At 36.5% G+C, this 13,719-nt stretch overlaps 1 protein-coding gene across 3 annotated transcripts in view; it reads left to right on the plus strand.

Moving 5' to 3' along the window:
• Positions 1 to 13,719, plus strand: part of CAB39 (calcium binding protein 39) — an 85,423-nt gene that overhangs the window by 23,912 nt on the left and 47,792 nt on the right. For all 3 annotated transcript variants that reach the window (XM_074364462.1, XM_074364464.1, XM_074364463.1), the window contains exon 2: positions 11,548 to 11,703. In XM_074364462.1, the coding sequence (XP_074220563.1) occupies positions 11,590 to 11,703 (114 nt within the window). In that variant the 5' untranslated portion in view covers positions 11,548 to 11,589. The remainder of the gene's footprint in view (positions 1 to 11,547; positions 11,704 to 13,719) is intronic.

The raw sequence follows: 13,719 nt of genomic DNA on the forward strand, positions 1-13,719 counted from the left end.
ACGTGCCTGCCTATTTTCAGAAGGGATTTAAGGCAGCTTGAAATATTCTATTGTACTTAATTATTCTAGTTTTAGTCTTGGAAATCCACTATGACTGCATAGTCCACAGTGAAATGTGACGCTAGTTATATAGTTCTCTCCATAAGTGTTTGAGGTTTAATACGAGTTTCCTGTTTGTAAAAGTAATACATAGCTTTAAAAAAAAAAAAAAAGAGCCAGTGGCTTAAAAAATCCTTGTAAAATTACTTTTGTTTAAAAATCTACTAAAGCAAAGCCTTCTTCTATAAGGTGTCTCTTGCTTTGTTGTTCAAATAAAGAATGAATTTTATCATTAGAGCATATTTCAGAAACATTCATAATTTGACATTCTCTTGTTTAGTATAACTAAAAGAAACTTTCAAGGAATAACAGAAAGCCTGTTTTAGAACAAAAAAGTGAAATTATTTCTAAACATCACATTTACTAAGCCTATATTGTTAAGTATTTGATCTGTAATTCATTCAGAACAAAAAGCTATTAATTTAAAATAGGATTTTTCTCTAGAAATTTAAACTTGTGGGAATACTACTAAAGATCCATTTACCTAGTAATTTTTTTACTACTTTTGATTACGAAAAATTGTAATTAATGATCCGTATGACATATATAATTGGTACATTGAGCTTTAGGGTCATGGAGAATGTTCCACCAACAATAATCTGCTCTTACCTACACCTCTATGTTAAAAAGATTTGAAGTCTCTGACATTCTCTCTTTTTTAGAAATGCTCTGGAAAAATTATTAAGCATATGCCTGAAGGAGCTTTGTTTTAGTTAATAGGGCATTTTCCCAGAGGATGAATCCCTGGAGAAGCTCTGATCTCTCAGACCTGTGTATGTGTTTGGGAGACTTGTCTGGAGCTGGAAAGTAGTTCCTAGTTCTCGAGGCAATGTGCTTCTGATAACTTAACACAAAAGGAACTTGGGTTGTCAATGATGAGCAATAAAAATCCTCTCTAAAGTATATGGAACAGAGGTATTGGCCAGTTTTGTTTTTTTGTTTTTTGTTTTTTTTTGGTAGTTTTTTGTGTGCGGGAAGGACAAGGGATATTCAGGGGGTATCCTTTTCATATTTAATTCATAATAATCTTAAAATTGCCTTTTGTCTATTTGATCAGAATTTTAAAATGTTTTTAAAAAGTCACTTAACATTTATTTCTGGTTACTGTTTTTGATAGTTTTCATACTTTTATGTTGTACATTTTTGTAATACTTGATCCGTATAAGATGACAGAACAAATAGAAAGAGAATTTGGAGTCAAGAGACTTGCCTTGAATCCTGATGCACACACTCAACATGGGATCTCAGGGCTGGCCTTTTATGTGAATCTTAAGATGTACAGGAAGTATTTACCATAGGAGCTGGGGAAAGTGAGAAGAGGTAGTTTCATGGATAGAAAGCATTCATAGACCTTGGATTAGAGAATACACGGCATAGTGTAATGCCCAGGTGATCAGTTTATTAAGTTTATTCTAATTTAACACTAATAAAAAGTCAATGCGAAAGAGCTATGATGATCTAAAACAGGATGGTTCTGCAAATTATGCCACAAACTTGAGAACCCAGATCAACCTTTTCAGTATTTCATCTTGGTTAATTACATGACTCTATTACACTTTAGTCAGAATTTTGCCATGTTTATATTCATGGCACAAACAACATACAGTTGGAGTTGCTAAGCTAATGTGGGTCCAGCTTTGTACATAGTAGTAGCTAGATTATAGATGCTTTCTTAGATTTCCTGCTCACTCACCCTGCAAGACCATCTCTAGTGGGTGAAGCAAACCCCAAACCACCCATACTTCAGTATGTATGTCTAATTAATAAGGATTTTCTTTTACATATAATACCTGACAAAATTAACAATAATTTCTTAATTATCATACCCAGTGTATAATTTTCCTGATTTGCTTGTATATCTTTTATAGTTTATTTGAATCAGGCTTCAGAGAAAATGCATACATTTAACTATTTCTAGTGAGTCTCTTTTATTTCTTAACATCCTCTTCGTGCCTTTCCTGCCCCTCTTCTCTCGTGCTATTTGATTTGTTGCCGAAACCCAATATTTGTCTTGTTGAGTATCCCTTGTTTTGGATTTGACTCAGTGCTTCCTTGTGATGTTGTTAAACTTGTTCCTCCATCCGCTGTGTTTCCTGTAGACTGATAGATCTAGAAACTTAATTAGATTCTTTTTTTTTTAAAGTGGGGGAAAGGAGGTCAAATATTTTTATAGGTAGAGCTTTGTACTTCCTGTGCATCCTATCATGAGACACATTGATGTCTGGTTTTCCTATTTTTAGTGATAGATCAGTGTGTTCCAAAGTATCAGGTCCAGTGTATCCACTGTGAAGTTCTCTTATCAACCTTTCACCTCTGATTTTGATGGCCATTGATGATTGTTGCCTAAATTGATGCTTATTTCATCAAGGATTACAAAATGGTGATTTTCTGTCTTTCTACATTATTAGCTATGTGAATCTTCTATAAAGAACTTTCCCATTCAACTATTTGGTTATCTCAAAAACAGGCTGTTACAGAAAAGATGGGATAAATGTGCCATTCCCTTTCTTTTATTTCCCAGTTTTTGGGGTATTGAGTTCTCACAAACTCTAAGGTGACCAGTAAATTTTCCTTTTTAGTATTATAATTTTCAAGGATTTTAATGTTTCATATTAACTATATTATAGTTACTTATTATATATGATAATTTACAAATTGTACATGTAACTTTTAAAATTGAAGTACAGTCAATTACAGTGTATCAATTTCTGGTGTATAGCACAATGTCCCAGTCTTGCATATACATATATTCATTTTCACAAATTATATATGTAACTTTTAATTTGCATGTCAATTCATTGCAGTAATTTTTCTTTTTTTATACCCAAATTGTACTATCCTAGGCCTATGGGAGTCTTTCAGACTGGTTCCTGTGTCTTTTTTGGCATGACCCCATTCATCTTTGCTTTCTGAGGTAACATGTCCCAGGTTCACTTTATATATTTACTGTTCCTTCATGGAGCCCTTGTTCCTTTTATTGGGAATGATCTTGTACTAATTTTTTTTTTTTTTGAAGAAGCACTTTTATAATCAGTAAAAAACAGTATTACATGTACATTGTAAATATTTAACCTTTAGAAAAATTTAATATACAACTCACATTCTCCCTATCCATTATTAACCTTTGATATTTTTTCTCCTAGCATATGGGTTTGCATATTTAGATCACACACAGGAGAGAGAGATATATATACACATACATACATACATACACACGCACGTATACACACACACACACACTTTTGTATCTAAAGTGTTTTCAGTTAAAAGGATTGTGGGCATTTTTTCACATCAGTAGAAATCTTCAGAAGCTTTGATTTTTAAGTGACTTCACAATGTTTAATTATATTTCCTGAGGATTTTTTTCCTTTTTCCACTGTTTTAAATAATGATTCAGTTGCCATTTTAGTACATAAATCTTAGAGAAGCAGGTTTAAGAGAGAAGCATTTTTAAGTCTACTGATATATAATGAACATATTCATTGTCATATGAAAGATAATAGATAACCTGACAGATGATGCTAATAAGAGTTAGAGTCAAAACCTTGGAAATCCTTGCTCTTCCACTTTACTAACTAGCTTCATGGTATTTGAACAGATTATTCAATATTTTTGAGCCTTAGTTTACTCATCTATAGAACAGGAAAAAAAATGATTAAACTTCCCTTAGGAATAAAGGATCAAAAGAGTTCTACTCTTTCCTCAAGGATCAAAATAGACAGGTTGTTTGTTCTACAAATATTCTACAAGTATGTTCCAGACACTATTCCAGTTTCTGGGTTTACAGCAATGAATGAGTGAAACCAGCAAAGCCCTTTTCCTGGGACTGATGTTTATTTGCTCCCTTCTTTATTAATGTGTGTCTGGTAGTGGTGATCAGTGCTGGGAGAGCAGTGAAGCAGGATAAGATGAGATTTGGGGAGAGCGCTATTTTGGAAACATTGGTCAGGGAGGGCCCTGTGAGTAAAATGAGGGAGAGAACTGTGGAGATTTGAGCTAAGATCTCTCCATGAACAGTCTGGGGAATGTGCTTAGGTCTGGCACTGGAATGGCAAGCCAGGCAGTGTGGCTGAAGCCAGAGAGGAGGAGATCACAAGGAGTCTTGCAGGCCTTGGTCAGCAGTGTGGGTTTTATTCTGAGTGAAATGGGAGGTCATTGGGGGAGAGGTTAAACAAATAAGTGACGGGGCTTTGTAAGCTGTGAAGTATATAGTACTTTAGGAGAGATCTTACGTTATTTTGAATACTGCTACTATTACCACCGAGGCAACCATCTGATTTGCCATCTAGGCTATTAAAAACTGTCATTTGACTCCTGCATACTGTTCAGTGTCGAACATCATTGGGCTGGTCAAGATCTATTAATTGCAAAGCACCTGTCAAAGCCTCGTATGCTCTTGAACACTTAATTTTGGTTTTGACATAGTTGATGATGAGCTGTGTATTTGGTAGCTTTGGTAATTAACCAAAAGATTCAGCTATTTCTTAAAGTTACTCATGGTTTATTTTAATGGGGCTCAGTGTCATTGGATCTTTTTTTTTCCCTCATCTTTTTTTCTTGAAGTATGGTCAGTTTACAATGTTTTGTCAATTTCTGGGGCTCAGCATAATGTTTCAGTCATACATATAAGTCACTGCATCTTATTTGCAGCTTATAAGGGTGTATATCTCATCCTTCCAAAAACTGAATCAGAAGTTTTAAATGCAGTTTTAAAAAGGATAAGATCACTCATTTTATATTGCTGTACAGTCTGTGTGGATATCTTTTTTTTTACACGCATTTTGGTTCTGGAAATAATAGTCATGAATCAGATTTTAGAAGGGAAAAAAACCCCACATAACTATCCTTTCCTACTATTTGGATTTTACCATATGCAAATGCTGTGCTAAGCACTTGAAACACGTGCAATTCTTGTACCAAGTTGTGAGGGAGCAATTGTTTCTCCTGTTTTAGGAGAAGAGGAAAGGGAGCTTAGAAAAGTGTAAGTCAGATAAGTGAAATCAGGATTGGGACCCAGGCTGTCTTTAAACCCCATGTAATTAACTACTCTGCTTTATATGATTGCCCTGCCTTACTGTATAGATAGTCTACCACCTAACACAGTATCTGGCATATTGTAGATACTTAATATTTATTTGAATCAAGTAGCATTAACCTGGAAGCAGGGGTTTCAGTCTCAGAGCCATCTATCTAAAAAATGGATTCAGATGTGTACTACATTTCACACTTTCCATGACTACTTAATTAAGTACCTTAATAGTTCTTGTGTACAGCGGTCTCATTGTATGCAGTTTTTTCATTTGAACACAAAGTTTGTGAGTCAGATGTAGCAGATATGTTAACATAGTGTCCTGTGAACTCAGCTGTCTAGGAATGTGTTGTCATTCAGCAGCTTTTCATTATTGTCTCTAAACATTGACACCCACACCTACACATGCCAGAATGGTGTCTGCTTGAGAGCAAGCACTCTTGGTGCCTTGAGTTTGTAGCACATAGTGTGTGCACAGTTGGTTCTTGAATGAATGAATGTCCTAATTAGTGGCTTATGAACCATTTGGCTACTTTTCAGTATTTGTCAGTACATACGTAACTAGAGTTAGTTACAGTTAGGGATGTGTTGCACAAGTCAAAAGCAGTCAGAGTGCCTAAGAAGGGCAGTGCCTAACCATCTTGACTCTAGTGATGTTAGACTTCCTGGGTTCCCAGTGGGTGTTCTGTGTGTTACCCAGCAGTTTCTTGGGGGTGGAGTATTAATACTCTTAGGAGTATTAACCTAAAAGAGCAGTGATTTGAAGTTTTTGTGCTTTGTAAGATAGAAGTGACCATTTCTGCTATCATCTGGTCTCCATCTGTTTTGGAGAAAAGAGTAGATTCCCAGTGCAAAAGACCACAAATACAGAGCAAGTAATAAAAAGACTGTTAATCAAACTGTTAATACTAGCTGTCCCTGTAGGCTTTGCAGGTGGTTTTCACTTTCTACCTTGTGTAGTCCTTTAGTGTTTGAATTCTGAATGAACACTGTAACCATTTTTTTTAAAGCTAGAAGTTTAACTCTCAGTGATGGACATAGATGCAGGAATAGATAGAAAGGCTTCAATTATTCTGATCCCCAGCCTAACTCTTCTCCCCTCTACACCAAGGATATAGAAGCTAGTTGAGGACTATGCTTATGTGAACAATGACACAAAAAGCATCTCCTCTCCCTTTTTAAGTGATTTCAGCAGATCAGTAAACGTCCCAGCTATTGTGACAACCACATTTCCAGAACATCTTGGGATGATTTTGGCCCCATTGACAGCCACTTGCCCTATGTGGAGAATAGTGAGGGTCTCCACTTGATGTCTGTAGGGACAGAAAGATTTAGAAAATAGAATTTACTGAAATTTTGAACTGATTATATGGAAGAGTTAATGAGTGGAAAGAGTCTGCTGTAAAGACCAAGTTTTGTGATTGGGTGAACAATGGATCCATTCACTGTGAAGGGGAATTTAGAAAAATAAGCAGGACTTGGGGATGACGTTTGAGTTGCAGGAGGACATCTGTAGGAAGCAGCGGTTGGAACTGCAGGCTGATTGGTTGGGGCTGGAGATAGATTTCAGGTTGTTGAAAACATGGGTAGATGAGATCACTCAGAATATGGGTAAGAAGACAGCAAAGATAAAACCTTGAAGGACATCAACATTGGAATAGAGATGAGTCATTGAATTAAAGGCAGAAAGAAAGGGCATTTGGAGAGACAGGAAAACAACAAATGCATGAAAGCTAAGGGGTGTGCAGTGCTAAATGTTCATGCAGATTCCTTTCATGCAGTTTTAGCATGTAATTTCATAAATATTAATTTTAATATAAAAGCATGCTAAATTATTCCCCACTCCTGTCCCCACTCCCCCTAGTTTTCGAGTTAAATTTCCCCTCTAACTCTTTATCTTTGGGATTCAAGCATACACCCTGATTACCATTAGGAGCAGGCTTACCCCTAGTTTGAGAAATGTAGGTGTGGGTTTTCCACAGCCCTCTTTATAATTCCCACGGTGACTAGCTTTCTCCCAATGGCATTAGTAATTTTGACTCAGCCCAAGGAATCCTGCGGCTTATTATGAACCTTTTTTTTTTTTAAGGGATGGGGGAAGTAGGTATTTGATAACTAAATTATTTAAATTATAATATGTATTTTTGTCCATTTCCTTCGTGAACTCCAGTTCTGTCTAAAATACAGTTTAGGCAAAACATAGTTTAAGAAAACACTTGAACATACAGAAAATTGAGTAAAAATGAAAATCCATATATCCAACTAGATCTAAAAATTAAGATTTTTGCAATATTTGCATGTGTGAGATAGTTGCCATATTAATGAACAGAAAGGACCTCAGTGTTGCTGGACCTCTGTAATAGAGGCCAGAGGGCTGTGCTGCTAAGTTGGGGATGGGTAAAGCCTTGAACGCTGTGGTAAAGAATTTGGATTTTATCATAAGGGCAATGAAAAGTTACTGAAGGGCCTTGGTCAGTGGATTCTTGTTATTGTTCCCTAAAATTCTTTCAAATGCTTATGATAAAGGGGGGAAAGTGGAAATGAGAGGCAAGCAGATGGTTATGGTAAAAGGTGTCTTTTAACTATCTTAACCTTGCTTAATTGTTGTTACTTCCAGCTTGGGCATCTGCATACTCTTGGGATTGTCAGTTCCAAAACTCAGACATGTCCCTGTGTGTTTCATGTCCTTCAAGGACACAGAGCCTTGTGAATAGTCTGCTTGATGGTGGACCAGCCCCTGTGAAGTTACCATCTCCACTCCTAGGAGGAAGCATTGTGAGCTGAAGAGTCCACTCTCAGTGGTGCCTTTACTGTCATTTGAGCCTTGTTGGAAGGTCATGAGTTGTTCTGTGAAGGGATTAACCTCTGTTGCTTGTAAGGACTGAAGTAAGGAGACTGAAGCTTCATGTTCAACTCTTAAACTGTTTGTATTTGGTTCCAAATTTTCATGTTCCTCTTTATTGTCTGTCACAAAAATCAATTAGTGATTCAGGAAAACTTGTTTAGTCACCAACTTTTTTTAAAAAACATAATTGAATAAAATAAAAAATATCAGTTTTGGCGGTGTGTGTGTGTGTGTTTGTGTGTGTTGTGCAAGTGCACATGTGTAACATTTTAAATAGTTTTCTTATAGATCATAATCAAAGTTTGAAAAACACTGCTGGTCCTATTGGCTCTATCTGATTTTCAAGATTAGTAAATTGGCAGCCTTACTTTTCTCTGTCATTCAGCCTTCCATTCAAATTTTTTATGAGTAGTATAAAGGATACTTTTTATGTGTTAACGATAGATTGTTTTATATTATCCATTGATTTCCTTAAACTTAGTTTTTATGTTTATTGAAGTTATACATGTGAAATCGAAGGAGACAAATAGTTACAAAATGGGTTTGTAAGTAAAAATACCAGTCCTCCACACTTTTCCTGCTCCCTAAAGGTACCACCTCTTTTGACTGGTTATTTTGTTATCTTTCTCCGTGTCTTTAATGAACGTACTTAAGGACACATCCATGATTTCACCATTAACCTGTAACATTTGTCTCAGTAGCTGCTTTTGTTTTCTTTAGTATATGCATTGTAAAGTCAGTAACGCAATAAATACTTAGTTGCTCTATGCATATTAATCTAACATTTATTAAAAACTATTTCTTAAAACATTATGCTTCTTAGCCTTTTAGCAGTGTTCTAGGGACATGTGTTGTCAACCTGCTTGGTTACCAGTTAGGAACCATTCATGAATTTTAACCTTACCTAGGTTTTCAGTTAATTACTTAAGAAGTTGGATCACTGAGTAGCATACATTAGTATAAGATATGTAAGCTTAATACAAAGCAAATTCAGGCATAAGCAGTTTCCAATGCAGGAGTTTTAAGGGGTTTTATTTCCTTGTTTTTGCCCCTCAAGCATAAGAATTGGTGAACCTGAGGAGTAAATGAAAGAAATAAAAGGATTTGTTTAATTGCTGCACTCATACTTTAAGAGCTGTGTGATATAGTTTTTATTTATATATTTGATAATAAAGTTATACACTTCTTATTTATTCCTTTACTTAGTAGTTATAGTTAAATGTATTTTTAAAGCAATAAATTTAAAGTGTGTATATGAGAGAGGGAGGGAGGAGGAGAGAAAATAAAAGCATGCCAGGACAGCCTCACCACCATGGCTGGATTGGAGCCTGCTGAGGAGTGTCCACTGCTTGTTTGGGGTACTTGTTCCTAATTGTATTTCCTCAAAGTGCAGTCTTCCTAATTTGTAAGTTCTGCAAAATCCTGGCTGCCCAGGGTATTAATTAGGAGGAATGATTGTATCATGCTTCCCCTTTCCCTCACAAAAGCATTTTATACATATGTTGTCTTCAGCAGCTGTACTCCTTCTGCTGTGACCAACATTTAGTATGTGGTAGGACTTTTTAAGACCCCTTTTGCCCTGAAAAGTCACTTCTTCCACCATTGAGCCAGAGCTGAAAATATCTCTGTTGCATAGCACCCTAACACTTCCTGCAAAATACCATGAAACATTCCCACCCTCCACCCAGCGTTGATTTGTAGCATCACTGCCATTATTTGTGGAGTACAGATAGGGAAGATTATATCTTCATAGGATCTGTTGTGAGTGTGAATCCACTGTGTTTATGGAGAAGCAACCTGCATTGCCCCCCACCCCTCCTCCAAAAAAAAAAAAAGATTAAAAAGAAAAAAGTAATGGAAAAGAATGATTTGGGATTTGGGCCCCATTTAGCCAAGTAATCAGAGAGAGAATGTAACAGCCACTTGGGAATAACTTACCTGTAGTTGATCCAAACCTCTTGTCATAGAAAAGATATTTAGAATTTTGAGAACCTGTGTTTGAGGACATTTCCCTTTGGTTAATGAAGATGCGGTTTTAATGTGATTGAAAAGGGATTTGCAAGCTGAGATAAGGTGAACTATATAGATGATATCTTGGTATAGAGATTGTCAGAATAGATCATATCAAAGCATTGTCTAGAAATAGCATACCTGTTCATGATTTAATTGTAGACTTAACACTGGCGTTCATTTGCATGTTCTTTTCCCTAAAGGTTTATTTGTAAACAGATATGCAGATCACTATATCTCAAACTTTAGAGAAAAAACATTCCAGTACTTTCTTCAAATGAAGTCTTAGGCAGAGGTCAGAAGAAGCGTTACTATGATGCTATGCAACAGAGATATGTTGACGGGGGAAACAATAGGGTTAAGATAGCCAAGACCCACCTCTTCCCACTTGGCAGAAGTGGGCAGTGGGTGCCAGGGGCAGTTAAATATAGGAGTTTCAAACTCACAGTTTGAAAACCGCTGATCTAAGCAAACTGTAAGGTTCTTCTCAAAAGTGTTATCTTTTGGTATCTCGTATGAGGTTGTTTAATGCCTGTGGGTATAACTTCTTTTAGTTTATTTAGTGAAATAAATTGTAACTTCCAACATGTTCCTAAGTTACTTCCATTGTTTATCCTGTTAACTTTGTTTTTCATTGTGACTTCTTGGAATAGTTGATGTCCTCTTTCTGGATGATGTAATATTGTGGTTTATGTGGTTGAAGTGTTGTTTTCTGCTGACCACAAAAAAATCGAGAACTTCCAGAATTTCATTATCCCCAGAGTTTTATCCCTTGAGTTCCTTCATAAGAGATAGTTGTATCCAGGCAGTAAAAGTACACCGTCACTTAAAGGATTTGGGGATCTGATGAGAGATTTGTCCAAGGCTCTGTCCAAGGTTCTCTCCAGCCCTGAGACCATAGGACTGACTGAAGAGGAGGATGGGTGTGCCCACCAGAGTGATTGGGAGGAAGCAGCATGAACACAGGAAAAGGCCTCCTCTGGAGAGACAGGGAGAGGGCCTGTTGCTAGTGCTTTTTGGCTAAGTTCCTTACCTAACTTTTTACTTCAGTTTCCTCAACTGTACAATAGAGGTGTCTATTAATCGGAGGTATAGTGTCGTGATTAAGGATATTTTGCATCAACACAGACCTGAGCTGGTTTTCCCCCTTAGTACCTTAAGCCAGTTTCTTAACCATGTTCAACTTCGCCTGTAAATGGGAGTGATACAGTGTCTGTGTGGGAACTGTTTGAAAGGATCCCATAGATGATGGGTTAAATTGCTTAGCGGGGACCAGGCAGTACTAGTTGCCCTCCCTCATCAGCACCATCATGTTCCTCCTTAAATGGATGGTTAAGAGAGCAAGGGATTAAAACTGTGATTTGAAAAGTACAAAGTGTTCTGTAATTCTAAGATATTTCTTTATTATCATTTCTCATATATTTATTTGTTTCCAAGTACTAATTTTGAAAGTCATATAAAATAACTTTCTCGAACACTAGTTTTCTTTTCAAAGGAGGATTTAGAAAGCATGTCTTCTGTCAGCCTCACTTTTCCTCACTTGTTCCTTGTGCTGTGTCCCCAGGTGAAGCAGGCAGAGCGCAGTGAGGCGCCTGTCGCTGCCGCCATGCCGTTCCCCTTCGGGAAGTCTCACAAATCTCCTGCAGACATCGTGAAGAACCTGAAGGAAAGCATGGCTGTGCTGGAAAAGCAAGACATTTCTGACAAAAAAGCAGAAAAGGTATATACTTGGCTTCCTCTTATATTTTCAATATTGTGATTAGGAGCAACTATAAGACAAATTATGAGGTGATTTCTAAAAATCAGTAAATCCCAATTTGGGTTTATTTGGGGTTTTTTTGCATTCTTTTTTTTATTGACGTATAGTCAGTTTACAATGTGTCAGTCTCTGGTGTACAGCATAATGTTTCAGTCGTACATATACATACATATATTCTGTTTTCATATTCTTTTTCATTATAGATTACCACAAGATATTGAATATAATTCCCTGTGCTATACAGTAGAAACCTGTTTATCTATTATATATATAGGAGTTATATCTATATTTAGGGTTTTAAAAATATAGTCCTAAAGTGGCATTTGCTGCGGCTTAAACACCATGTGTTTTCTGTGGTACTACCATCTAAGAATATATTTCTAACTTTTTTCCTCCATTTCTCATTAGAGGTTTTCAATTTTATTTAGATTTCAATTTTTTTTCATTGTTGAAGTGGTTTATCTGATTCCTGGAATCAGTGTTTGCACAGTAGTCCTCCTGGGGAGATACCTATCCTGGTTTCTTTTTGTGTTCCCTGTATCCATGATGAGTATCTCCCTCTACCCAGGCACCACAGTCCAAAACCTGACTTTCATCCCAGTCTGTCTCCCTGCTATCTAAAACATCATCTTTCAATAAACAGTATGAACCCCTACTTACTAAGGGGTTTATGGGTTGATCTCAGTTTCCATTCCTACTTGATGAAAATCCTTACGACTCTTCTTATGGACCTTAGCTGTAGCCTCCTTGCTGCTCCTTCTGAAATATCTCCCCTGCTTTAAATCTTCAGTGCAACCTTCTCAAGGGGCACACAAGACCCTCCGTGACCTGGTCTGTGCTTCTCTGGGTGAATTTGAACCCCTTTCTTCCTTATTCTGTATGCTTTAACAATCTCAGCTTACCTCTGTTCGTTGAAAGCAATTAAAGTAAATAATCAGCTACACTGCCTTTGTCTTGTTTTCTCCTGTTCCATTTTCACCTCAGCCCCAGTTCACCTTTCAGAACCACCCTATTCATTTCTTTACTCCAGGTGGCTTCCCAGAATGCTCCATCTCCTGGCCTTACCCTTAACCCCAAGAACAAGTCTCTACCATTTGGTTCTTCCTTTGTAAATGGCAAGACTGCTGCCATCTTCAACATGATTTTATTTGGGTTGTATTTTTCTTCCTTACTAGACCTCAAGCTCTTTAACCCATGTGTCATTTCTGGCCCACCTGTGCCTTCCACAGTACCTGATTCCCATGGGCTGGATGCCTGATGATTCATTGAATGAATGTTTGTTTGGAGCAACATCTTCCACCCTATCTTTTATTTTAGGTTGTTTTCGGTTTTGAGTTGGTAGTTAAACTGATTAACTTTTACCATTTTTTAAAAATCTGAGACTCTGTGGTTTACCTGTGTTCTTATAAGAAAAAGAAGTTCACATTCATGGGATTAAGATTTGTAAGTATAGGCTATTTAATTAGTATATTTTTCTGTCATTGAAAGCAATCTACAATTAATAAAATTTTCTATTATTCAACTTTACTTTAGATCTTCCATGAAAATTCTAGATAATTTCTTGCATACTTACACTAAGTAATGTGGATAAATGTTAATGATGTGATAAAACTAACTCATTTTAAAGATGTCTGGTTTAACAGAAGATAGCTGAGTTCTCATATCTGTGTTTGCATTCAGTCTGCTGTTACGTTATTTTGGTTGAAGTATATAAAGAAAATCTGGCTTCATACAGATATATAATTGGAAAAGGGAAAAGTAGTTTAATAGCTTTTCAGTTAATTTTGAATATTTTTTGATATCACATCGCAATTTGACAGTTGATAGTTTCTTGTTTATAATAGACTGAAACTATGTAAATGAACTTTTCATACTCTGCACTTTGAAAATATCCTTTATCCATGCATGACTTTGTAACATGCACTGGTCATTTAAAAAGTTCTGAATCACTGACTTACACATCTTCCAAATGTTCAC

This window comes from Camelus bactrianus, chromosome 5 (genome assembly GCF_048773025.1).
Source record: "Camelus bactrianus isolate YW-2024 breed Bactrian camel chromosome 5, ASM4877302v1, whole genome shotgun sequence".
Classification (NCBI taxonomy): domain Eukaryota; kingdom Metazoa; phylum Chordata; class Mammalia; order Artiodactyla; family Camelidae; genus Camelus; species Camelus bactrianus.